Source organism: Colletotrichum karsti (genome assembly GCF_011947395.1).
Source record: "Colletotrichum karsti strain CkLH20 chromosome Unknown Scaffold25, whole genome shotgun sequence".
NCBI classification, from domain to species: domain Eukaryota; kingdom Fungi; phylum Ascomycota; class Sordariomycetes; order Glomerellales; family Glomerellaceae; genus Colletotrichum; species Colletotrichum karsti.
The window spans coordinates 711,747-738,422 of NW_024065925.1; the positions used below are offsets into that span (position 1 = coordinate 711,747).

A 26,676-nucleotide genomic window follows, 5' to 3' on the forward strand; every position below is an offset into this window, starting at 1 on the left:
GAAAATTGAGCGCGGGAATGAGGTTCAAGAAAAAGGGCCAAGGCAGGCGACGAAGGCGCAAAGGCGGCGAGTGAACTCAACAACTTCTCTGCTGACCCTGGTCTGCTGTTGACATCATTGAGGCATGATTGGAATCGGTGGACCAAGAGCAGGGACAAGCAAGGGGTTTTGACGTGCGGGCCGTTGATGGGACGAATTAAGACGGTACCTGCATTTGGTCGTCGAATCGCGCCAAGTCCGAGGTCGCGGTCTATGATCGCAAATCTCCACCGGCCGTTGAGAAAGCTCCGGGCGGGCTGCAATTCGCCAATTGCGTTGGCGGATCTGTGCACTCCGCTGAGCACGGGCCCGCTCTGGCCGTCTTGTGGCGCCAGCACCTGTCGCCCCGGCCTGTGCCGCCCTCCCATGTGACTATGACGGACGGAGATTGTCACCTTCACCATGGAACTGCGTGAGTCTAGAACAATGTGGAAAGCTCAAACGACTTCATGCCTGGTTATAGGGAGGAGTCAGCGGGGCTTTTTGTTCTCGTTGAAGCTCGTAGATCCTTGGGAAAGGGTGCCTACCACAACTTAATGTGAATGTGGATGTGCCTGTAAAGTCGCAATTCGTGGGCAGGGAGATGTAGAGAAGAGTCTCCCAATCGGATGAACTGGAACTTGCGGCACATCAGATTTCTGCATCGAGTTTCTTTATACAGCTTCGAGAGAGTTAGATAAGGGCTCGGCACTAGGTCCAGGACCCTGCATTCAAATCCGAGCCGTCAATACTGGCTAATGTAGCTAGAAGAGAAATCTCATCAGGTGCAAGCTGGCAAAAGCATTTTGATTCAGTACGCACATGTCCTCTTATCGTGATGAGATGTGAGAACCACTCAGAGGCCCTCTAAACTTCCCCTGTTGAATTTGATGAAGGTTTATTCACCACAAAATTGAAATGAAAGCCTTAAATCAGCCCATGCGATGTTATCGTCCAAAGCTTCGGCGCAATCATCACCCTTGTTCAACTCTGCCGAAATAACACCCTCCATATACTCGTCGGCAATTGTCGCTAGCTTCCGGGCACTCTGCCGCTATCTCATGGCAAGACGCCGAGAGTCTGTTCTATGAAAGCCCGGAACCCGGTTACGGGATCTACTAATAGTCTCCAACTAACCCCAAGTTGCCACAACAAGAGTGTTGACACATTGACTCAAAAAGTCATAACGACCTAACAGCGAGATAACGTTCTTCATATTAGCAGTGCGTAACACAGCCTATCGCTTTTCCTCCATGTTATATCGATCACTGAGGAATTGCAGCTGCCTTCGACAATGATTGCGCCTGCAGCCAAAGTCGCCGTCATTGGCGCCGGTGAGCCCCGAGTCCCTCATGAGAACTGCGCGGTGCGGCTAATATGTCTATACAGGACCGGGTGGTCTCTCCGCCCTCAAGGAACTCCGTGAAGTCGGGTTCGACGTCACGCTGTTCGAACGGCGATCTGACGTGGGCGGTCTCTGGACCTTTTCGGACGATCCCTCCCTTACTTCCGCCATGCCATGTAAGTTGTCGCCGTGTCTGGAGATGGCAAAGTTTGACGAGAGCATAGGGACCAAATCACAGATAAGCAAGTTCATTGTAAGTAAAGGGGTATTGCTGACAGAACGGGCTGCTTATGATGAGAAAACTAGTCATCAATGTCGGATTTCCCATTTCCTGATCGTAAGTCATGGTCGGGAAGTCAGATCTGCTCTCGAGACTCATGACTGAGCAGATTATCCCGCACATATCTCGGCAGAAGAATGGTCAGAATATTACAAGGCGTACGCAAAGCACTTTGAATTATACAACAACATTGTTTTCAACGCTACTGTAGAGTTGATTCAAAGAGACCACAATAGAGGCAAATGGCTTGTCCACGTGGCAGGCGAGGAGGCGCGAACATTTGACAAGATCGTGCTCGCGAGCGGCTCGGAAACGACACCCGTGTATCCAGACATCGAAAACTTGGACCAGTTTCGAGGGCAATTCACGCATTCCCAGGCCTATAAGGGGTAAGTACGCAGATATAATAACCAGCGGTCCGTGTTAACGATACGCATAGGCCCGAGGGTATGAAAGGGAAGACGGCGGTGGTGATAGGCGTGGGAAACACTGCTTGTGACGTCGTCGTAGTGAGCCCGCCTATTGTCTGAGGTTGAAATCTTTAAGCTGATTTGATCAGGAACTAGCGGACCATGCGTCCAGAGTTTACCTATCTCACAGGAGAGGCGCGAAAATCATCCCGCGCATGAACGCAGACGGACCCATAGACGCTGTCATGTCTTGGAGAACTTCTCGTCTCGGTTTCTGGCTGGAGCACTACTTTCCGACCATCTTCGGTCTACTCGGTGAATCTGTCGTCAAGAAGAACGTCCAAGCACTTGGCGAGCAGGACCCGGACTGGGGCTTCGAGCCGTCTCCCAGTCTCGGAATCAGCTTCAACGCTATCGTCGTGAACGACGAACTTTTCTCGAGACTCCGAGACGGGAGCGTACACTCTGTACGGGGTGTGAGACGAATCGCAGGCCCGCACGCAGTCGAGCTGGACGACGGCAAAATCATCCAAGACGTGGACGTCATCATCGCGGCTACCGGGTACCGTCCGGACTTCTCGCTGGTGCCGGACCTGTCTCATAACACAATGTCGGACCCAAATCACCCGGCGCTCCCGAATCTGTACCAGAACATATTCGCCGTGGAATACCCGGACTCGCTCGCCTGCGTGAGCTACTGTACCGTGAACGATAACGCAGCGTCGTACCGGGAGCTCCAGTCGATGGCCATCGCGCAGGTATGGGCGGGCAACTCGTCTTTACCTCCCGCGGCCGAGATGCGCCGGAACCTTGCCATGTACCAGCGATGGATCTGGAAGAAAGTTCGCGCCTTCTCGGGGGCTCCCACTGGAACCGGTAGACAGCACTCATGGATGAGGTTCGTGCACGAGATGGCGGGCACTGGTATGTACGAATACCTTGGCTGGGGACGGAAGGGATGGCAGTTCTGGTGGCAGGACAGGGACTTTTACCGGCTCGTAGCTTGGGGGGCGTATTCGCCGCATATGTATCGTCTCTTCGAGACGGGAAAGAGAAGAACGTGGCCTGGCGCAAGGGAGGCTATTATCAAGGTCAACAAGGATAGAGACAAGATGTTCCCGAAGACGAAACACAAGGGCAAAACGGCTTGATAGAGATCAAGGGAGTTTTCGAGCCATAGTGGATGTCGTTTGCTGGCTGTTTTCCAACTTTTTGTTCCTGGTCTCGTTTGCTTCTGTATGACCAGTAGATCTGCACCAATCCGACCAGTGGCTTGGGAAAAACGGACGTAAGGTGTTTAAGCAAGACAGCAAGAGCCGAGACACGGAAGGCTGGGCTGCCAGACCTGCATCAGGTTTCTTATCTGGCTGATTCTGTGGTTCTGCCGGTGAATTGACGATTGCTGGGTCGATGAGGCCGGCAAGCCGGTGTAAGTGCGTGAGGCATCGGAAAAGAAAACCGTTTGGCTGAGACTCGCAGATTTAGATAGGATCCGGTGACCGTTGACACGCCATCTGGCGCAGTCAAGATGCAGTCCATTGGAGAAAAGCAGGGCACAAGTTCGCCAGCACCACCTCGTAACTGCAAGTCGTCGACGAGTGCCCTTCGCATGGCTTCACATGAGGAGCGATGATGTGTATGGCTCGCAGTGGTTGCGGAGCTGGCGATTGAATCGTAAAAGACGCTAGCGACGGAGGCCAAGCCTTCGGCAGACGGATGTTGGGCGCTGTATTTTTGGGGACGCCAGTGGCCTGGCAAGTCCCGACGGAAGCAGAGGAAACGAGCAAAGAGACGGGCGTGGTGGCCGAAAGGTGTGGCATCGATCCAGGGACTATTCCTGCAGGCACACGGGGTTTGGGGGTGTTTCCTGCAGGTAAAAGTGGCCGAGGAATATGAAGGGGGTGTGAAGCTTGCAGTTGGACTTGCAGCATATCAGAGGAGCCGATGGAGCTGGGGGGAACCTGCAACGGCAGTGTCAGGAAATGGCCCGTGCATCGGAATCTTCTTTTTCCCGTTCCTGGTCCTCTCGCTTAAGGGTCGGTCCCGTGGTCCCCCGGCCGGAAGGGTCCCCTCGTGTTGGGCGGCCTGGATATTGGATGGTGCCTCAGGCGTGGAGGAAGGGCATGTAATTTGTGTAAGGTGCCTTGGGCGGGCGGGCCGAAACGGCAGGCGGGATGAAGACTGTGGAAAAAAGAAGGAGGCATGAATCGGGATGTGATGGAGTGAGACAATCTTTGGAATTACTGTCACTTGCGACTTCCAAACCTCAGTCCACCATCCACAATCACAGTCCACAGCCCGCAGTCCAGAGTCCCTTTTGGTCCCATAAATCTCAGTGGCCCTTGCCGGACCGTGCTGGTTGATGGATCACTGGATCCAGTGTGTGAATCTCGCAGGCGCAGGCGTTTGACGCATGGCCTTTTCTCGTCCCATGGATCATGGTTGAGACGTGGAAATTGGAGGTCGGCTTGATGCTTTCCCGGCTCTCAATGCGACAACGCAGGCAGGACTCATGAACACCTAATCAGAGCGCGTCTGCTGCCACACGGCTGGCCATTGCCTGACTAACGTCCAGCCAACTGACTTCTGGCCAAGGCGATGGCAGTCAGTAATGACAGTCCAGAGCATTCGGTCGAGTACAGCAGAGTTAACCAACGAGCTGGCCGTCTCATCTTCGTCCCATTTCTGGGAGGCCGAATACGTAGGTTTGCAGCTTGCTCGCATTGTTGACAGTACCTTAATGGTAAGGATCTGACGCATGCCGACCACCGACGCACATGGGAAGCAAAAGTGAAAAAAAAAGCTCTGAAAAACTCAACTTGGTGCTTGTCGTTTCATCCTCTCAATGTCGGTTCACGGTTCACCTGTCAATGTCGCAAGCCATCACGGATGCCTTCTGGGCCCTACTGTGTTCGTGTCGTTGAGGTAGCTAATAATAAGGTGCCGCCTTACTCGAACAGAGCGACGGGCTGGCCAAACGCCCCAGATTGTTTCTTCCGTGGCCCCCATCGCCGGCAACTGAGGCAGTGGCACTTAGACAGGAAGTGGAGTAGATGCGCTGGTAAGGCAGGAAAACATCGCGATATACCCAAGAGTGATGAATGAGGAAGCATCAAAATGTATTTTTGGTGTCAGTCTGTCTTGACAATGTCAAGTGCCTTAGATGGTGCAGACAGAACCGCGTTCTGTCAACTTCTGAACCCCAAAATTATGTGTATACGGATACTGTTCTTGACCATTCTCTCTGTTTGCATGCAGATCTCAGCCATCTTGATGAAATTCATCTCTGTCGTCTCCAATCTCCAAGGGCCTCCTTTTGGCGGTTTTTTTTTCTGTTGCTTCATTACGACCTCCACTCCATGTCCAATCAGAGATCGCCGTTGAGGGCAGCCCCGGTCTCTAATTCACTTTCTCCATCCACAACCCCTGCGATAGATCCACATACACCAAGCTAACCTGACCAGGATTAGTGCAATTCAACCCCCTTTTGCTCAATGCTCCCAATCGAAAGGGAAGGGGACAGCAATCCAATGTGCTTGTCGTGTTGGGCACGCTGCGGCCAGCAGCAGGTCAGGTCTACACTTTTTCGCCCTCACAGCGCATGCTGGTCCCCTGTACACGGACGCTGCCACTGAGCTGGGTAGAAACAGAGTGCTAACTGAGGTGCCTGCAGCAGACGCGAGGAGCGGGAGGTGAGGTGACATTGGGAGAGAGCATGGACAGTCACGGTCAGGAAACGGGGTCGCACAGCCAAATCTTTCCAGACCCCTTTGCACCCTAAATTTCCCCTTCCCACCCAAAACGTACGGAGCACCTTACCTCCATCGACAACCTACCTGCACCAACCTTACCTCTACCTCGCAACCACCACGCTCTCTCTCCCTGAGGTTGTGAAATCTTCCCTTCTCCTTCGACATCATCGATACTGCTTCGATCATCTCCAGTATCTCTTCACCTGGACACGAGAGGTCCCCAATTGTCCATTGCAGACCATCGCCACCTGTCGTTGCTGCTCCCTCCTCTCGTTACCTGACTTCTTCTCCTTCTGCGACACTCCTTGACACGCGACTACTTTGTAGACGTTCAGGTACGTACGTTCGTCCTTCCTCAAGGCCTTCATTTTCGCCCAACAATTCCTGGCATGAGCCACCCGTCCCGAGAAACAGCCTGCGAACCATCCCATCATACGAACCGTCTCTCCTTCTCCTGCCTTGATCATCTCCTCGACAATCTGGCTTGATCCTGCTGCCGCGCGGTCTGCCTCGTCACGTCCCCTACTCCTATCATCTTCGACCTCCCTGTTCACCTCACCTTCCGCGATTGTACTGCCTCGACAACTTGATTGCCACCACAGCATTGCTAACTCTCTCCTGCTCCCTCTAGACCTATTTTTTCGACCAATTCCTTCTCGATCTTGACTGCTCTCCGCGTATTCGATATGGGTAAGCCCCTTCCCCTCGACTATGTGATACCATGGCAAGGCCAGGCAAGGCAAGAGGAGCCAGGCTTCATCAACGGCAAGAGACAGTCGCCGGGGGACTTCTGGACTGTTTCTCTCCTCGCCTCGGATCCAACGAGTTTCAGGATTCCTCCCACGACATCGCATCTCTCGTTACTCGACCACATTCGTTCCACCATCTACCGTTTCTTGGGTTTCCCCTTTTTTTGGTCCTTTATTGGTAGACCAGAGCTATTCCCTTGCACTACTCAGAACACGCAACCACTCAAACATACAAAATGTCGTCGAGCAAAAGCACAGGCAGAGGCATTCTCAAGAACCTGACGAACCGTCCCCGGAGCTCTCAGTCGCACAGAACAGACGCTCGGCAAGCATCCCAACGATCCAGCAGCCTGCCGATGAAGTCCATTCAGTGGGAAGACTTGAAGGACGAGGAAATCGTCACGCCTGCCCAGAAGGGATCGTCTTCGTCAAGTTGCACCGTTCAAAAAGTCAGGAGCATGCTCGATATAGATCCTACTCCCCAGATTGCTGCACCCAGGCCTTTATCATACGATGATCTTCACATCCCGCGGAGCGACGACGACGCCAACACAGAGCTCCGATCAGGTTCCAGCCACCCTCAGCACCTTGCCGAAGGGAAGGGCAAGGGCAAGGCTACGGACGAATCCATGGGTCCGCCAAACAGTCAGAAGCTCCTCTTGCCTCTGTCTTGCCGAACATATTTAACCGCGCAGCACTCTGTGGAGGATGATTGCTGACATGATTCATGAACAGCCTCCGAAGGTTCTCCTGCTACCTCCCCGCCGCCATCGGCGGCACCGGCGTCGCCCCCCGCCGGCAAGCTTGTTTCTGAGAATGAGATTCAAGAAGCCATTTCTAACGCGTCCTTAGCTGGCGGTGTTCCCCCCATGGCGGCGGCTCCCTCCAGCGATCTTAGGAACATTGTTCGCCGCAAGCTGACGGGCTATGTCGGCTTCGCTAACCTGCCTAACCAATGGCACCGCAAGAGTGTCCGCAAGGGATTCAACTTCAACGTGATGGTTGTCGGTAGGTTTTGATTCCCAATGGCACGGCACGTTGGGCAGTTGCTGATACTTGATTGACAGGTGAATCCGGCCTCGGAAAGTCCACTCTGGTCAACACCCTCTTCAACACCTCTCTGTACCCTCCCAAGGAGCGCAAGGGCCCTAGCCTCGACATCATCCCGAAGACTGTCACTATCCAGTCCATCAGTGCTGATATCGAGGAGGCCGGTGTTCGCCTTCGTCTGACCGTCGTTGACACCCCTGGATTCGGCGACTTTGTCAACAACGACGAGTCGTGGCGCCCGATCGTCGACAACATTGAGCAGCGCTATGACGCATACCTCGATGCTGAGAACAAGGTCAACCGCATGAACATTGTCGACAACCGCATCCACGCCTGTGTCTTCTTCATTCAGCCTACCGGCCACTCTCTGAAGCCCCTCGACATCGAGGTCATGCGCCGCCTTCACACCAAGGTCAACCTGATTCCCGTCATTGCCAAGGCCGACACTCTTACCGACGAGGAGATTGCAAACTTCAAGTCTAGAGTACGTAACGCGAAGTCTGTTTTCTTCTCAGCATGCTCACATTTGTCCAGATTCTGTCCGACATTAAGTACCACGGCATTCAGATCTTCGAGGGCCCTCGCTACGAGCTCGACGATGAGGAGACCATTGCCGAGAACAACGAGATCATGTCCAAGGTCCCGTTCGCTGTCGTGGGTGCTACCAACGAGATCACCAACGCGGATGGACGCAAGGTTCGCGGACGTAGCTACCCCTGGGGTGTCATCGAGGTCGACAACGAGGAGCACTGCGATTTCGTCAAGCTCCGCCAAATGCTCATCCGCACTCACATGGAGGAGCTCAAGGAGCACACCAACAACAGCCTGTACGAGAACTACCGTACCGACAAGCTCATCGGCATGGGCGTGTCCCAAGACCCCAGCGTGTTCAAGGAGGTCAACCCGGCCGTCAAGCAGGAGGAGGAGCGTGCCCTGCACGAGCAGAAGCTCGCCAAGATGGAGGCCGAGATGAAGATGGTCTTCCAGCAAAAGGTCGCAGAGAAGGAGAGCAAGCTCAAGCAGAGCGAAGAAGAGCTCTACTCTCGCCACAGAGAGATGAAGGAGCAACTCGAGCGCCAACGCATGGAGCTTGAGGAGAAGAAGCAAAGAGTCGAGAGCGGTCGGCCCATCGAGAAGGAAGGCAAGCGGAAGGGCTTCTCGCTTCGCTAAAAACCTGCCGGTCTCTTGACGCCACTTTGCTCGCATTCTCCTTTCTACGACCCATGTCTAAGTACCCATGATGCCCATACAATACCAGCACAACGCGCCTCTTTGTCGGTTCTCTTCTTGTTCTTTCTTATCACCCCTTTTTCTCTCGACCTCTTTTAATCACCAATCCCTCATCTAATCACATACGGAAACCCAACATCACCAAAAAGTCTTTACGAAGCAGTCATGCAGGGGGGTTTTGATGCAGACTATGGATGGAAAGACGCGCAAGCAAAATACGAGGAGTCATTGCTTCTGCGAGGCTTGATTCTGGCGATGAGGCGTTCTCGGAACACTTTTGCAGTTCTATTTGCCGTAGCCATACTTATTGTGGCGGACATGGGAGAGAAGGGCCTCGGGGAGGGACATGAGGGTTAGTTGGTCGAACACACTTGCGCTAGCAGAGTATCCTCGTGGTTTCATTTCTTCGCAAAGACTTGCCACTCGGAATAGGGTTTTGTTATAATCTACGATGCCACGCTCGATACTCTTGCCGCCTGGTAGTGAACCTCCTCATCTCTCTTTTGCTGTGGAAGCACAATTATGGCGACCGGACGGGAGCGATGCGCCGTGGATGGAGCCCGCTTATGTCTAGCTACTTACTCCTGGTGTATTTTATTCGGATGAGGTCATGGCGAGGGAGGGGTAGACGACGACCTGGCATGACGACAGGCGTCTTCGCTTACTTGGCATTCGTTTTCCTTGATGTCTATTCTCTTTGCTAGCTTAGTTCCTCTGTGGTTCAACAAAAGGATTTCTTCCCAAAATGTGTTGTTTGCGTCGAGTAATGTCTCGCCTGTATGTCAGCACCTCAATCGCCAAAGTGTCTCGCTCCCAAAGGTTACGGCACTAGTATACAATTATCGAGAATGTAAGATAGGCGGAGTTTTTCATTTTCCTCTGCCAGATATGATGTACACTTAAGACTACATCGAAGTCTCCACATGCAGTCTTACAAGCTTGGACTCTATATCCTGTTGTACAATGCCTCCTGAACCCCTCAGAGGCGACGCTCTCCGCCCATTCCGTGCTCCACCAAACCTCATTAACAAACCCTTTACCTCCTTCTCAGATACCAGTTGAAAGCCAGCTGGTTGATCTCGTAAGGGAAGGGAGTGGGCACCTCGGCCATACCACGACGCGCGACGGGGTGACGGAGGTAGACGGCGGCGCAAATGTTCTGGTTGACCTCGAGGTAGCGAGGGATGAAGGCGAAGGGACCCATGTAGCGACGCGGTTGCCAGGGCGTCCAGTAGGGCTTGGTCTCGTCGATGGGGTTCTCGGCGTCCTTGCGGAGAAGGCTCGCCAGGGCGCTCTGCTCGGCCTTGGACAGGCTGCCGATGGCCTCGCGCATCGCCTTGCTGGAGACGAGCTCGGTGAGCGTGTCGGCGGTGGCCTTGTCCTTGGCGCTGAGCTTCTTCTCCTTCTGGGGCTGTTCTTCTTGGGGCTGTTGCTGTTGGGGAGAGGCGACGGCCTCGACTTGGGTGCCCTCGAGCTTGAAGTCCTTGAGCATGGAGGCCAGGTGGTCCATGACGTTGTCCGGGCTGATGGTGGCCGACTCGGCGGTGCGGCCGGACTGCGACATGGCGCGCTTGGCCTCGCTCATGAAGGCGCGGAGCTGGCGCTTCTTGCGCGGGTTGAGGCCCTCGCCGTCGCTGATGAGGTCCTTGGCGGACTTGACGAGCGACTTGAGCTGCTTCTTGCGGAGCGCGACGCGCTCCTCCTCTGTGAGCTCTTCCAGGTTCTCGGCTGCTCCCTCCTCGCCGCCCTCGGCGGCGGCGGCCTGGGCCTCGGCGTCCTCTGACGCTTCGGCTTCGGCTTCGGCGGCGGGGGACGTCTCGGACGATTCTCCTTCTTCTGAGGCCTCTGCGTTGGTGGACTTGAGGTTTTGGGACTCCCAGTCTTCGCCGGCGAGGTACTTTGCGTGGGCCGGGGTCTTGGGTCGGCCGGTGGCGTAGAGGACCGAGTCGATGTTGACTTGGAACATGTCGCCCGGGTTGAGCAGGTAGGCACCGTAGCGCATCTGGGGGTTGTTTGTTAGTTAACCGGTCATTACCACGTCTCGCCAGAAGGGCAGAAGCGCAAACGAGTCCAAGGAGGTGACCTACAGTCTTGCCGTTGACCTTGACGGCGCCGTGTGTGCAGAACTGCTTCGCCTGGAGGGTACTGCTAGCAAACATGGCACGGAAGATGGCGACGTCTAGCCTCCTCTCGAGCGGCGCGTAGGCCATCTGCATGTAGGGCGTCATGTCGTTGATGGGACGGCCCATCATCTTGCCCGACGCGTCCATGAAGCCGGCCCTGGGGTGCAGCCTCGGATCGATGTCCGGCTGGGCAAGGCGCTGCTGGCGTTCGAGCTCGTAGCGGGAGTGGTTGTGGGCGGCGGTCTGGAGGCCGGCGCGGCCGGAGCCGCGGCCCTGGGCCTGCTCGGAACCGTCGTACTTGGCGAGGTACTCGGGGGGCATGTCGACGGCGGAGTAGAGGCGGCGGGAGAACATGCGGGCCCAGTCGGACTCCTTGATGTTGGCGCCGTGGTAGGCTCTCGTGGCGGACTTTGCGAGCCATTTCTGCTGGAAGAAGGTCTTGTTGTAGCGCCAGGGCTCTATCTTCTTCCGTATGAGGTTGAAGAGGTTATGTTTGTTCCATGACTGGCGGACTTTCTGTGCGGCGGGGGTGGACTGTTAGCTTTTTGTTTCGTGATGTGACGATTTGGACATTTTTATATTGGGAGCACACGACCAATTGACGTCGATGCAAGGCCGATGAGACGGGATGCCACTTACAATGTCACGAAGACTGTACCACCTCGGCTTTCTGGCTCTCATACTGGGCTAATTGGGCGGACGTGGTCGCGTTCGTGAAGCCAGAGGGATGGCGACAGCTTCAGGAGCATGAGACGTAGAGACGGAAATTTTGGCCGTGGGACGGCATCTCCCGTGCGGCGGGCGTTGGAAAAACGGTACGTACCTGACTCACTTCGAGAGAGCTGTCACGGTCGCGCCAAACGCTGGAACTGGATTGGATTACCTAAGCCTGTCAGGGTCCTCTCGACTCGAACTTCGAAGGGTGAGGTGGTCGGTACGTACCCAACCTCCCGCTAAAAATTCACTGGTTGATTTTTTTCAAGGCTCCCCACCTCACCAAGTGGACTTTGCTGCGGGCGGTGTGCATCGTATGCGCGCAATCCGCCGCGGCAGAAACTGGAGCTTCCTGTCGTGCATGCGAATTTCTGGTCGCAAAATCCTCACTGGCGAATCGACCTTCTCCGCTGCCTCTCTTGCGCTACGAAAAAAACAATACGGGACGAAAAGAACCATACCAACACGCACAACAGCCACGTTCTTGTATACTCACGGCTCGAAACACGGTCGCTCAGTACCATTGACCTTTTAACCTTGTTGTAAGCTTTCTCCGAATTACTCACTCTCTGACTCTTTCCTGTATTGTCGAGTACCCCGCCACCCGATATTCTTCCAGATCGATTCACCTCTCCCCGTGTTACTCACATCTTCCACGTGACGATCAATTGTTTTACCATTGAGAAGATTGCTTTCTCGAAGTACCTAAGTGTTGACTGTTTGCCTACAGACAACCAAAAACTTTCAATTCGATTCTCGACCAGCCACACGATGAGCGCCGCCGAGGAGACCAAGCCCGTCGAGGCTGTCGCCGCCGAGGCGCCTGCCCAGGCTGCCGAGCCCGTCGAGGTTAACGAGCCTGCGAAGGCCGAAGAGCCCGCCAAGAAGGAGGAGACCGAGGCCAAGCCTGAGGAGGCCGAGGTCAAGCCTGAAGAGACCGCAGCCAAGCCTGAGGAGAAGAAGGAAGACGTTCTCAAGACGACCGCCCAGATCGACTCCAAGGATCACGCCAACAACGTGAAGTTTGATGCCTCTGTGCTCCAGGAGACCGATGACCCGGTCGAGATTCGCAAGCAGGTATGGCGCGCGTCTAGTAACACCCCCCAATTCAGACGCGTTGGCTAACAGGTCCACGAAAAGGTCGAGTTTTACCTGTCCGACAGCAACCTGCCCCACGACAAGTACCTGTGGGAGCTCACCGGTGGCTTCGAGAACAACGCCATCCCCCTCAAGACGATTACCTCCTTCAAGCGCATGCGCCGTTTCCAGCCGTACTCCGCCGTCGTCGCCGCGCTCAAGGAGAGCGCCAGCCTCGAGATCTCCGGCGAGGAGGGTGAGGAGCTGATCAAGCGCAAGCAGGCGTACACCCCTAGTAACGACAAGTACAACCTGCGCTGCGTCTACGTCAAGGGCTTCGGCGACGAGGAGCCCTCCACCCAGTTCGACCTCGAGGCCTTCTTCACCCAGTTCGGCCCCATCAACTCCGTCCGCCTCCGCCGCACCGCCGAGAAGCTCTTCAAGGGCTCCGTCTTCGTCGAGTTCCCCGACGAGGAGGCCGCCCAGAAGTTCCTCGCCCTCGACCCCAAGCCCAAGTGGAAGGGCCACGACCTCAAGATCATGCCCAAGGTCGACTACGTCAAGGAGAAGAGCGCCCTCATCATCGCCGGCAAGCTCGAGCCCAACCAGTCGCGCCGCTTCTTCGAAGGCAAGGATGGCAGCGACCGCGGCCGCGGCAAAAACAACAACCGTGGCGGCAGGGACAAGGACAACTGGAAGCAGCGCCGTGACAACGACCAGAAGAACGGCTTCAGGGGAGGACGCGGCGGCCGCGGTGGCCGCGGCAGGGGCCGTGGTGGTGACCGCCGGGGCGGACGCGACCAGCAGGAGAACCGCAGGGATCCCAACGAGCGTGCTAACGACCGCAACGCGTATGTGACTATCCCATTGTTCAATGAAGAACACGATTGTGCTAACTCCCTCTGCAGTGGCAAGCCTACCATCCAGGCCACCAACGACAAGGGCGAAGTCGTCTCCGAGGACAAGAACAACAACGGCAAGCGCGCCCGCGAGGACGACGGCGCCGCCGCTCAGCCCGAGGCCAAGAAGGTCGACACCAAGGCCGAAGTCGCCGCATAGGTTCGTTGTTGGGAAAAAGCGGGTGGCGGGTGAAACATTCAGAATGGTCATCAACCCGCCCAACTTGTCTGGACACACAAAAAACCAAGATACCACTTACAAAAGCAACTCTATCGGGCATCGAATTTTTTTTGGCTTATCTTTACTTTGCCGTGTTGTTTTTTTTTCAAACACACATTACCACACCGACACATCCAAACTGGAAGGGGCAAAACACCGGTCTAATGGCGTTCACGGGACTTGGGCTTTAGGTAGCTAGCTGGCTTTTAGAGGTCTGGTTGTTATGGAATAGCATGAACCTGAGCATGTGACCTTTACTCCCTTCGTCGAGAACTGCGAGAAATGTGCGAGCTGTGTGTCCTATCTTAATGGATTCATAGCTGTTGCCGTTGTGCAGTCGTAGTCAATCGAAGAAGCTTTTTTGGATTATGTAGTATTCGTCTGCTCTTGACCTGTTCGACGTCGTGACTCCGTGTTGATGGGCTGATGATGTGAGGATGGGAGTTGCAAGACCTGGCGCCGACAATTGCGAGGTAGGTTTTGCAAACATTGTTCACTCAACAAGTCCCAGTTGTCGAGCACTGCTTTTCACATAAATCCGAATGTTGTTCTGAATTTCAAGTGCTCGAGAGACTCATTCTTGATTTGAGGCCGAGTGTCATCTCTGTCATCTGGAGTAGTGTTGCCCGGCAACTTCAGCCCTACTCGTGCATGCATGATCAAGTCGAGCCGAGAAGTGAGTTCGTGGGAAGTCCGCTGACTGATGCTCTTGTTGGTAGTCCGCATCGAGTAGTTATTGAACCTCATGCTGGCCGTATTCTTGGTCTTCATGTTCTATTCAGTTGAATACGCAGCATGTATGGAAACGCCATGGCATTTGCACCGAGCCCATCCTCTTGGCCAGAACTCTGTCGGAGAAGCCGCTCGAGAGTTGATCCGAAGTCGTTCCGACAGTGTGAGTGGCATATCGAAACTACATGTGAACGATGTTGTTACCGGAATCGGAACCAGAAGCCCATCTAGAAGCAGGCTATAAAATGTCAGCGCGACTGTTCATAGTTCAACGGCGGCTAGGCCAGCATGTGACCGATGATCGTTTCAGTGGTGTCGTCGAGTCATCTCATCCTTATCACGCTTCATCTCGTCATCATGAGCAGCTAATTCGGGGAATCGTCATGCCTCAAACGTAGATAGAATAGGAAGTTGGACACCGATGTTGCCTAGACCCATAACCCATTCCCTTACAGCAACCCAAACGCGAGGGTAAAGAGCGCACCCACTCACAAACCTGAAGACGATGAATCTTCCAAACCTGCAAAAGCACAGAGAAGATGCTTTCCGAAGATCGAATCCCTCCTCACCATTCAAGGCTATCACCAACTGCTCATTTTGAGCCGTATCCTCCGACGGAGCCAACCCACGGCACACCCCGCCACCCCGAAGGACATCCCCGAACCAAGCTTCATCCACGGAACAGCCAGTCTGATGCCCAGTAAGGCAATAGAGTGACCCTTCGCCCGATGAGGCGGGTTGCGTCGGCAGGGTGCCTACATGATGCCTCTGCGGGGTGTCACGTCGATGCCGCCTTTGGACCCAGACTTCACGCATCCATGGAAATTTTTGAGTAGTTGTATTGCATGACGGGCGGCGATATTGAGGATCTACGTTGGTCTTTCAGCTCAGCAATAGCTATGGTTTCATCGTTGAGTAGGTCAATATCGGCGTGAGGGTTGTTCGGAGGGGTCCCTCCTTGACGTCGTGGGGGGCGAAGTCAATATCAACGATGTGAGTGCCTCTGGTTGAAGAGCTATTGATCGAGTCTTCTTGGATGGAGGAAGGCCGAAAGGGATCTCTCCTGGGGCGATATCTCAAGAGAGTAAGCTATTCATAAGGGCCTAAGAAGGTCCTTGATATTTTGGTGCTTAACGCAGAGCCAAATAAAAGCTGAGTGAGTGAGAGGCTCAGAAACACTTGGAATGATGCACATTTGTAGCCTCAGACTTCCAGGCCTCGAAAACGATCACTTCGGGGTCTGACAGCCTGGCGCAAGTGCCATGGGATGTCCGGTTATGTTGGAACACGAAGCGGAGGTTGATCCCGAAAAGCTAGTACGAGAAGCTTAAATGTAGCCCGCTGTCGGTCTCAGACGGGCGGTTGATCGGCACGTATCCGAGTCTCATTGGATCCCTATCGAGTTTCGGGAGTATCGTAATATCCAGATAGTAACAGGGGTCAGAGCGTCTCGTGATTAGTGCCTGGAACGAAAAATCAGGCCTTGTTGGATTGTTACCCAGAAATAGACCGTGGTTGTGCCAGGTCTGTCAAGCTGTCAAGCTGTGTTGCTTCCCGCGGGTGCATATGGCAGTCATTTCGCTGCTCCGGGCCGGACAGTATGCCGCTCCCTCAGTGTGTTGATATGTGTTGCATTGTGTAGCACTGGTTACTTCATTCAACAACCGAAACGTGTACATGTTCCCGAATGTCATCGGACATATTGAATCCAAGAAATGCTCTCGCTACTGCGAGGTAACCCGCAACATGACATGACGACGGTATGGTCCTCTCGTATAGCTGCAGACTAGGGTGCATTTCCCCAGATAAAGACGGAAGGAGAAGCCGCGTATCCTAGCCGTGCTAAATTGCTTTCGGGCTACGTTGGTGATCAAAGCTGGTGAAGGTGGTCCGCCCATTGCCACTGACAGTGTATGGCAATGTACGGCCTGCGACGCTGAGGTGTTCTATGAACCGAACTTGGTTCTCAGCTGCTGCACGGGCATGCCTCCCGCCGGCACCTGGGGGAGTATAAACAAGTGTAACCGCATGCAATGTGACAAGTCGGTCTCCGTCGTCCAAATAAGGCATCTTGCGTCTTGACAGCTTCCCAAGAGGCTTGACAGAGTTTAACCGGCACGTGGGGTTGGTATAACCTTTTCTCCTTTATCCCGAGTAAAGCGCCTCGCTTTGAGAGTTAGTGTTGTCAATGTCTGAAAGAGGTACTGTGTGTTTTCTCAATGATCCGGATCAGGTGGCGTGGAGAGTAGTGTCGTTGACTGACTTGCGTTGGAAAATCGCGTCTAGCTTTTGGCCAGGGCAAGCCAGCCGCGTAGGCCAGCTCTTCAATCCTGCCCGTATCAAATAGAAGTCTGACTCCGCAAATCTGAAAGAAATAAGGTATGCACTTTGGCGGCAGCCGGGCCGAACACTAGTTTGGGACTCTGGCATGCTTGCACTGGGCCGTCGATGTCACGGACAACTTCGGCGAAAGCTTCACTGCCCACGTATAACCCCGATCCGCAATAGCCAGTGGCATTCACCTGATTGATCTGATCCGATGTCTACTGGATCCAGACTTGGTTGGCCCTGCTTCTTGACTTGACAGGTAGCAACGCGGCGGATCCTCTGAGATCAGCAGAATATCGGGTTACCAGAGAGGCATCACACCTCCTGAGCCGAACGTAAGCTTGATGCCGTCCCGCCCTACCTGCAGCCGCTAGGAAAACTCCCCGAAGGTCCACCAGAGGACTTCTGTCTCATGCCGGTTCCGAAATGCCGGATGGCAATCTGTTTTAAGTCTTGCATGGCCCCGAAACCTTTTTGCGGGGTTTTGCATTGCGGGAACGACTTGTCTGCTGGTATTTTTTGAGGAGTGAACCGCCAGACGGAGCTCGTAGGGGACAGCCTCAAAAGCTTCCGATCTCTCGGTCTTAATGCGGCGCAAAGTTCCTCAACTGTAGTCCAAAGAATCACCGAGGATTGCGGCGGGTGTCCCTGACTGATGGAACCACGGTCCAGTTGCCGAAGCCCCCAACAGATCCTCACTTGATTCAGCGTTGGTTGGCCCAAGAAATTGATGTTACTCTTCAATCCACTGCATTGGAACACGAAGTCCCTTGACCTGCTGGAAACATCAAGACGACGCCTCAGGCAAATCGCGACCCTAGATCAGTCGGCTCGGTGATCCACAGAGACCGCCAGTGTCACTTGACTGCAGCCCACCTCGAGAAACATCGACCAATACAATGTTGTAGAAAGAATTGACATCAACAAATGGGCCATTGTGCCCAATGGAAAGCAAATCCATGATTGGCACTTTGTTGGTTCAGAGGGTTTCTGCGACGTCGATAGTCGGGCCAAGACGGCAGAGGAAGCTGGGGAAGGAAAGTATTCCTCAGTCCGTCGTCTTGCAACGGATGGGCGGCCGCGGGATGTCAAAGTATTGAAATTGAAATGTAACAGTTTCGTCAAACCCATTCTTGAGTCAACATGGATTTCCCGTCCATGAAGTCGCTCACATATTTTGCGAGTCTGATTAACATAGTTGCAGCCAGGAGGCTCACGACCAATGAATGGAACAACCAAGCCATGCCATCGATGCCCGACCAAACCTTGCCGCTAGCTGAGCTCTCAGCCTAACTCATTCTTCCCACGTGGATGAGAAGGACGGACGGAACGGGGCTTGCCCTGCCGAAGAGGCGCATCCAGGTGATGAGGAGGGATGAGAACGGGTTGCAGCATCGGCCAAGGTGTAACTGTGAACATCAACACAGAAGAAACGGGCTGTGGAAGACCAGCGTTGTATCCTGATTGCCTGAGTACGGCGTCGTCATCTTAGCGTCTTGGCCAGATGGAGGAGAATGCTGCCGTTATTGAGCTGTTGACCTTGCGTGCACCTTGTGTCTGCTTGGAAAACCAGTGCATTACGTCGTTCGTCCAGTGTCTGCGAAGCCTAGACTGGTTGGCTTCTTCGATGGCTTCTACAGCCCAACCCATGCCACTGATCAAGAAACGTGACCGTTGGCGTCGGTGAGTTTTGCGGCAGAATCGAAGCCATACTAAGTGACTGGATCCTGGCGTTGAAGTCACCAACAACGTTGGGGTTTGGAGCAATTTGAAGGGGGTGAATGAGTTGGGGTAGAACAAGGGTCGGCGATTGGTTCGTGGAGGAAGTCATCGAGAAACCCACGAATGAGAGCAGTGCAACGTCAGATCTTTCCAAATCTTGGAGTTTCGGACCGATGACCGTTGTGGAATGGTGCCACGCACGACGCCATATTGTATTTTGCCTAAATTCCTCGTGGCACACCAAGCAACCTAATTTGGTGGTGCCGTTCCTGCTTGATTTCAGTGAAGAAGCCGCCACAGTTCCTTCGTGCTTATTTTGAACATCGTCGTAGGTTTGCTGAGTCTGTCGAATGACGACATCTTGAAGCTGCTAGTCGTGGTGGAAACTTCAAAGAGGGCTGACGATGTTCGTATGTATACCCTTTCAAAGTTGGTGGGTTGGAACAGTACTCTGCAAGGAAAGGAGGTAGCGGCGACGTAGCATTGACCTTCCGGTCAAGTGAGGGACGGCTCGGAAAGCTTTGCGACTGAGCCGTAAAATTCGTGATATATGGTCGTCTCCGAATGGTACCGAGGACTACGGTGGCGGTCTGCGCGTCCAAGCCGCCGTAGGTGTAGACGGATGTCTCTGTGCCACCTGCAATGGTGTCGAAAGCCGGAGGCTGGAGATGCCCCTTGCAAAAGTTCTCTCTGGAAGGCCCACCCGCACTTGATGGACTAGCTCCTTCAATCCGTGCAGTTTGGTAATGATTCAGGCCGATCGAGGAGAGAGAGAGAGACTTTAATTCTCCATTTTGACAGGGGCTTTTCGATGGGCACACGAGCTTCGACTTTGGAAGCCACAAGCGGTACGGACGGCGCGTGTCGCAACGATTCTGTGAGGTTGCTGCAAACACGATACGCGATGCTGGTCTACCGCATAGTTTTCGGAAAAGACCGAGTGAAACTTTTGGTGGTGTGTGGAGGAATCCAGGATGAGTTGACGAGCGAGGACGAGCTGCATGTGTGTGCATGTATGAGATGAGGAGAGACTTCCGTTGCTCCGCATGTGCGGAGAAGAGTTGGAGAGCGCTGAGGGGGCCGGATGAGAAAGACCGCTTCTCCAGAGTCGAGGTCGAGGCACCTGAATCAATTGGGTGTTGGTGAGGTTGCAACGGGCTGTAGTTTGGACGGGAGAACACTCACGACGCGGGCGAATCGAGGAAGTCTGGCTGATGATACCTGTCGATACCTGCTGCGTATTTGGGAAGACTCTTCCTGCTCCGGCTTGGCTTCATATCCTCGCCCAGCACGAAAGCTTGTCAGCTTGTCGAGACTTGCTTTGGCATCCGGATATCGATAGGGGCTTTGTACGGACAGGCCAACGGTCATCGAAGAGTCAAGGCCATCCCATCTCCAGGGATCCAAGGATCGTGCAGAGCGATCTTTATGGCCCTGAGGCGGCGTGCCCCTTACAGCTGGTTCGAGCGAAATGAAGTCAACACCATCTGGTTTGATCAGAGAGCTTGCAGACATTAGCGGGCTCTAGCTTTTGGTCTCTAGAGCGGCTGAGAGCATGATGGTGGCTACACCAGGTCCAGTGTCGCCGGCAGTCATCTGCGGAACCGGAGCTGAGTGGTTGCAGTGCTGATGACGGTGATCCTGACTGTGATCCCGTGATGCTGGATGCTGATGTGTGAGGGAAGTAAATAAGATTGTCTGAGGTTGGGACGACATGGGAGTGCCTTCGAGGCGAGGGATGCACCTTCCTTCTGTTCTCCGGTGGTGCAACTGCCAGAATTCATTGGACTGGAAAAGGAGGAAGGAAGACCCTGATGGCACCCGGCGGTTCCTGCAGCGGTCAGTCTGGTACTTCACAAGAACCGAAATGACCTGCCGCCTCCCAAAATCTTTCCAAGATCAACCTGGACATCACACCGAGCCGTTCCATCATCTCCATCCCAGCACAACCTCACCACCGGATTCGACATGGCTTCTCTCCGCATTCTCGACCGTACCGCCGCCCCTGCCTCCGCATCGTTCGTCGAACTTGTACTCCCATGTACCGGCAGACTCACAACACCTGCAGCAGAACCTGGAGAGCACAGATTGGAGTACGCAGCTGCATCCTAACGCCCTGACGCTCGCTACTACTTCACAGGGACGCTTCCCTTAGCCATGATACATACGCCCAAAGCGGTAGGCGGCAAGCCATCCGCCAGTCTTCGATAGGTTCGCTTCATTCAGCGTCAAAGACGAGGCCGGACCAAAGGCCATCGTCATTACATGAGGAGCGAAAATTTGGCCACTCGTCAACTACCAAAGTGAGTTCGTCTCCGCGTCCTTGGGTCTTGGCCCCCTTACCCACGATTGAGTTAGGTGGCACAAATCCGGGGTTGTTGCAGGGGCCTTCGAGCAAACTGCCCCCATCTTTTCGCCGCTGTCCACACCACACCACCAGGGATGATGGCCATATCCTTCGGCGAGCTTCCAGAAGTCACATCAGACGAGCTGAAAATTGTCTTCGAACGCCTTCAACGCAAAGAATTTGAAGCAGTATTTCATCACGACCGAGCGCGACGCCATCCCAGTCAGGTGCGGCCTCGAGGGTTGTAGAGGAAGCTCTTCTCCGCTGCTTCCTCCAGTGTCTGGAGAGAGACGAAGCGAAAAGTTGACGCTCGCCGTTGTTCCATAGCGGCCAGACCCTGGTGAGACGAAGAGAAAGACAAATCCTGACGACCACATTATAGACAGTCATTGGCTATAGGACGAATACGTCGCCCATTCTGGCGGGCGCTGGCCGATGCAGAGTCTTACACCAGGAGGATGCTGCATGGTCATCGCTGCAAATAACCAACGACACCGGGCACCGGACGAAAGAGAATGGCAAGACGGTCATGCATCCGAACCACGGTAATGTGTCTTCGGCGGCACTCAGACCGAAGGAGAACAAGCCAAGGCCTTCCCGCCAAGTCGAATGATACTATTGGCTGGGATGGCACAGTCCATCGATGCCAGGATGCCCCCATCCCACTTGGGGCCGCGCTGAGTGGAGGTCTGGAGGACTGGAGATGAGCCTTGAAGACTGGAGAACCGAGAATTGAAAAGATGATTCCCCATCTCAAGCCCCAAAGGTACCGCGCCACCCCTACACACAACACCACGTTACCACGCTACCTTTGATCCTCGGCCCTCGCCATGTCCTACCCAAGCTACAAGCATCGTAACCTCTGGATTATCCCGAGGAGCGGAGAACGTCGGAGAGGACGAGAGACAAGAGGAACACAGTGGAGAGCCCGTCCCGGAGTGTGGGAAAAGGTTTGATGGCATGACAGCTGTCCCGTCCGTCATCGTCTGTCACCGCTACATCGCTGCCGTGTCGTCGGCTTCGTCTGTTCTGGGCCTGCCTACCAGTTCGTCAAGCTCACCGGTCAAGCTCACCTACTGCTCGTCTGAGGATCAACCAGATTGTGACCAACTTTGGCAGCACATCTCAATTGGACCAACGAAGCTTGACAAGATCGTCCTGGGGTTGATGTCTTTCGGTCTAGACCGGCGCAGCAGCTTTGAGCATGTGGCCCTGTCGCTCCTCCACAACGCCGTTGTGGTCCACCCACCATCCGTGAATGGCCGCTCGTCGCCAGTTTTCCCTCGCCTGTTGTTCGTTACTCCTCACCTTCCCATCTCCAATCGAGAGCTGGACCCCTGCTCCCCTCACTGCAACCCTGCCCCATATAACAGCTAAACCCGAGGAACCAGAATGTGACCATTTCGCTTCTTCCCCCCTTCGAGAACCGGACGCGCCGTCTGGACGTAGATGCCTTGCCAAATAACCCTTCTTCTTTCCACTTCTCATCTATACGTACATATCAAGACACGACGCTCGATCATCACCTTGACTGCTTAACCGTGCGCATCGCGCTGTTCACCTGAGTGTATGACCACACTGCTCAGCAGAAAGCGGATCTGCTAAGCTCACCAATTCGAGGACTGCGGTAGTCCTCTGACGAACGCTTCTACTATATACGTATCAGTCAATACGCCGAATGATCGTTGATATAAAGAGAAAGCAAAAGACGCCAAAGACAACAGAGCAAGGCCTACAATACAATTGGACTAGAAACAGCCTCTCAAACGGCACAGTAAATCGAACTCAACATCCAGTCGTCGCCTTCCAGCTCTTCACAGCCTCGGAGCAGTAAAGCGAATCGACCGGCAAGTAACCGGACAGACAAGAAATCCCGAGTATCGTATGGACACACAGGCTGGTGAGGCACACCAGGTGTAAGGTGACAAGGTGAGTAGCTCTGTCTCTCTCAAGCTCCGAAGCCTTACCAAATTCTTTCCATCATCATGCGGCCTCTTTCACACCCCCCCTGCCACCTCTCCCGTCCTGGCAACTCGGCCTGGCGCGCATCAACCCCGCCATTGCCAATGCGGGATGCTAGCTGTGCCGTGTTGTTACGGTGGTACCGATCTTCTTTGGTTGTCACGCCCCTTATTATGGCCATACCACTCTATCCAATGCCCGCTACACTCCTCGTTTTCGCCCCTTGACGCACTTGGAAGTCTTGTTTCGTTCAAGTGCCGCTGACTGGACCAAACAGGACTGGCAAAGCAGCATTAAGACGTCCGCTGCAACTGTGGACGCTGATATATGTCATTCATTGACCCCTACTCGGTCGGACGATATTGTCTAGACCTCTGTCGGCCTCGAACTCTTCAAATCTCGAAGCCAAACTTGACCTTCACACCTTTTACACAAAGCTCAACTACGATATACATGAACGACAATACCTAGCCCAAGAAATATCACAACAACTCGTTCAAAATTCAGCCACTACACCACCATCAACGGGCTTGGTCCCAACGAGAGGAAGACAGGATGTTGTCCAATCCGCTGCATCGATTCTCGCCATACCATGGCATGCCATCCAGCACTCTTTTCTCTAACACTCATGTGCCCAACAACCACCCCCATCCTTCTGGGATGGACTCCCTCGCACCGAGCTCCCATTATGCGCTTCAACAGTTACAACAACATGTTGGAGTACACAATCCCCATATTGCTCGCACAGGGCCTCAACCAAAACACCGCCAGCACCCATATGGACCTGCGGCTAGGACGCCGAGCACGTCAGGGCCTATCCGGAGAAGAATCAGTCGAGCATGCGATCAATGTAACCAGCTTCGCACAAAATGCGACGGGCAACACCCATGTGCTCATTGTATAGGTAAGCTTTGGTTACGCGACTGCGAGTAGATTATGCGCCGGTCACTGACGTCCGGCATCAGAGTTTGGGCTGGGTTGCGAATATGTCCGAGAAAGAAAGAAGAGAGGCAAGGCTTCTCGAAAAGACCTTGCCGCGCAAGCGGCGGCAGCTGCAGGATCTGGCCAAGTACCAAAGTCGCCAACTGAAGAAAACGGCCATTCCTCAGAACAGCCCGATTCTCTCGGGAAAAATGGCCAGTCTCTTGAAAGCGATCTCCAACAAAGCCATGGCGGAAAGACTATCGACGACCTTGACGAAGACACTATGCAGCGAAGCCAGCGGACAGGCTCACTCGAGAGTCTTGGTGATATAGCTGGCCACCAGACTCATCTGGCCGGACATCACATGGATAGGGATCATATGGAAAACCCAACGACACTAGATCTCAACGGATACGGAGGTGTTCACGGAGGCTTCGACCGACAAGGCCTGGGTGCACACATGATGGCTGGTGCCGCACATACTGCATACGGTCCGAGTCAAGGAAATATGTCCGCGTATCCCGATATCCCATACGCCATCCAAACCCAAAGCCCGACGGCCTACGCGAATGGCGCACCATTTCGCATTGCTGCGAGCCCTATTAGTGCCTATCCCTTGGGGGGCGAGGCAGCTTCTCCAGAGTGGATCTCAATGTCGTCTCCGTCGACGCAATATCCAACACATATGCCGCCAAATAACTATGCTCATTCAGCCCAACAGCTAAGATACCCAGTTCTTCGGCCTCTTCTTCCGCACCTCGGCAACTTGATTCCAATCTCGCTGGCGTGCGACCTCATCGACCTCTACTTCGCGTCATCATCCTCGGCACAAATGCATCCAATGTCACCATACGTCTTGGGATTCGTGTTCCGAAAGAGGTCGTTCCTCCACCCGACCAAGCCGAGGCTATGCCAACCCGCCCTGTTGGCCAGCATTCTATGGGTTGCAGCCCAAACCAGCGACGCACCGTTTTTGACCAGTGTCCCATCAGCACGAGGTAAAATCTGTCAGAAGTTACTGGAGCTGACTGTGAGCTTGCTTAAGCCACTAATCCACACACCTTCTGGAGACACCTCCCCTGTGACAAGTCCCGTCATCGATGGTGTCGCCCTCGGCGGACTAGGAGTTGCACTCCCCGGATCCATCAGCATGGATGCTTTGACTGGAGAGTCTGGACCTTTCGGCGCTGCAGGTACTCTAGACGATGTCATCACGTACATCCACCTCGCAACCGTGGTTTCTGCGAGTGAATACAAAGGCGCAAGTCTCCGGTGGTGGAATGCAGCATGGTCGCTCGCCCGGGAGCTCAAGCTTGGTCGCGAGCTTCCTCCGACGCCAGCGTCCATGAGTCAGAACCACGACGCAGATGGCGATGGCGAGTCTGAGGATGCTCTGGGCGGTAACGGCCACCCCAGTGCCATCATGGAGGAGGAACGCGAAGAACGCCGCCGCATATGGTGGCTCACATATATCGTCGATCGCCACTTGGCTCTCTGCTACAACAGGCCCCTATTCTTACTCGATCTCGAATGCGCCGGTCTTCTACAACCGATGGACGATACAGCATGGCAGAACGGCGATTTCCGCCAAACTGATCCCACTACAGACCCTAGTCTCGGAGACGGCTCTGGTCAGACAGGCCGTGTTCGTGGCCCTCACTTCGAATGCACAGGACACAGCATCTTTGGCTACTTCTTACCACTCATGACCATACTGGGCGAGATTGTCGACTTACATCATGCGCGTAACCACCCTCGATTTGGCGTCGGGTTCCGTCTTGCGCGCGAATGGGACGACCAAGCCAGCGAAATCACTCGCCATCTCGAAGCGTACGAACAAAGCCTCAAACGATTCGAACAGCAACACCTCGCCAAACACATCGCCAGCATGGACGACAAGAGCGAGCACCCCGAGAATGGAGAACACGGCCCCATTTCCGACGTCGGAACCCCGTCGGTGCACTCGGTGCACACTAACGCCTCGAACCGCATGACGGAGAGCGATATCCAGACCAAGATCGTCATGGCCTACGGCACGCACGTCATGCACGTCTTGCACATCCTCCTGGCCGGCAAATGGGACCCCATCAACCTGATCGACGACAACGACCTCTGGATCTCCTCGCAGGGTTTCATCACCGCCACCGGCCACGCCGTGTCCGCCGCCGAAGCCATCAGCAACATCCTCGAGTTCGACCCGGGCTTGGAGTTCATGCCGTTCTTCTTCGGCATCTATCTGCTGCAGGGATCGTTCCTGCTGCTCCTCATCGCCGACAAGCTCCAGCTCGAGGCGTCCCCCAGCGTCGTCAAGGCATGCGAGACCATCGTTCGCGCCCATGAGGCTTGTGTTGTGACGCTCAACACGGAGTATCAGGTAAGTCGACCGAGGTACACGTTTTTTGTTCAAAACACGCAGAACTGACTTTTCCTGCCCCAGCGCAACTTTAGCAAGGTCATGCGAAGCGCGCTGGCTCAGGTCCGCGGCCGCGTGCCCGAGGACCTTAACGAGCAACACCAGCGCCGCCGGGAGCTGCTCGCCCTGTACCGGTGGACCGGGGACGGCACGGGTCTGGCTCTCTGAGGCATCCCGACGAGCATCAGTTGGGTCAGCGTTGGGTCACGTACGGGATAGTGATGTTTGCATTCGAGATGACAGCGTAACGAAGGGATACGGGATACGGAAAAGGCAGGGAGGGGGCCATGGCTCCTCGATATTTGGGAAGCTCTCACGGTGCGCGGCGGGGCGGATCACAAAAAGGATTGACAACATTCTGCGGTGGAGTAGGTGAACTTT

The 26,676-nt window shown here is 54.5% G+C and overlaps 5 protein-coding genes across 5 annotated transcripts; 4 read left to right on the plus strand and 1 right to left on the minus strand.

The window, feature by feature from the left end:
- Positions 1-1,312: 1,312 nt before the first annotated feature.
- CkaCkLH20_07932 (dimethylaniline monooxygenase 2) lies at positions 1,313-3,204 on the plus strand (the record flags this gene model as incomplete). The annotated part of the gene is made up of 7 exons (XM_038890648.1): positions 1,313-1,352; positions 1,408-1,539; positions 1,588-1,616; positions 1,670-1,700; positions 1,753-2,032; positions 2,083-2,152; positions 2,203-3,204. 7 exons carry the CDS (start codon positions 1,313-1,315, stop codon positions 3,202-3,204), a joined length of 1,584 nt encoding a protein of 527 aa, XP_038744256.1.
- Positions 3,205-6,790: 3,586 nt separating this feature from the next.
- Positions 6,791-8,774, plus strand: CkaCkLH20_07933 (septin; the record flags this gene model as incomplete). The annotated part of the gene is made up of 5 exons (XM_038890649.1): positions 6,791-7,221; positions 7,290-7,360; positions 7,407-7,562; positions 7,622-8,088; positions 8,139-8,774. 5 exons carry the CDS (start codon positions 6,791-6,793, stop codon positions 8,772-8,774), a joined length of 1,761 nt encoding a protein of 586 aa, XP_038744257.1.
- A 1,096-nt stretch (positions 8,775-9,870) lies between these two features.
- Positions 9,871-11,638, minus strand: CkaCkLH20_07934 (30s ribosomal subunit; the record flags this gene model as incomplete). The annotated part of the gene is made up of 3 exons (XM_038890650.1): positions 9,871-10,836; positions 10,922-11,491; positions 11,597-11,638. 3 exons carry the CDS (start codon positions 11,636-11,638, stop codon positions 9,871-9,873), a joined length of 1,578 nt encoding a protein of 525 aa, XP_038744258.1.
- Positions 11,639-12,442: 804 nt separating this feature from the next.
- Positions 12,443-13,807, plus strand: CkaCkLH20_07935 (La domain-containing protein; the record flags this gene model as incomplete). Its single annotated transcript, XM_038890651.1, has 3 exons — positions 12,443-12,748; positions 12,800-13,599; positions 13,657-13,807. The coding sequence occupies 3 exons, from the start codon at positions 12,443-12,445 to the stop codon at positions 13,805-13,807; spliced, it is 1,257 nt and encodes a 418-aa protein (XP_038744259.1).
- A 10,454-nt stretch (positions 13,808-24,261) lies between these two features.
- On the plus strand, positions 24,262-26,463 carry CkaCkLH20_07936 (uncharacterized protein; the record flags this gene model as incomplete). Its single annotated transcript, XM_038890652.1, has 2 exons — positions 24,262-26,256; positions 26,320-26,463. 2 exons carry the CDS (start codon positions 24,262-24,264, stop codon positions 26,461-26,463), a joined length of 2,139 nt encoding a protein of 712 aa, XP_038744260.1.
- Between the last annotated feature and the right edge of the window lie 213 nt (positions 26,464-26,676).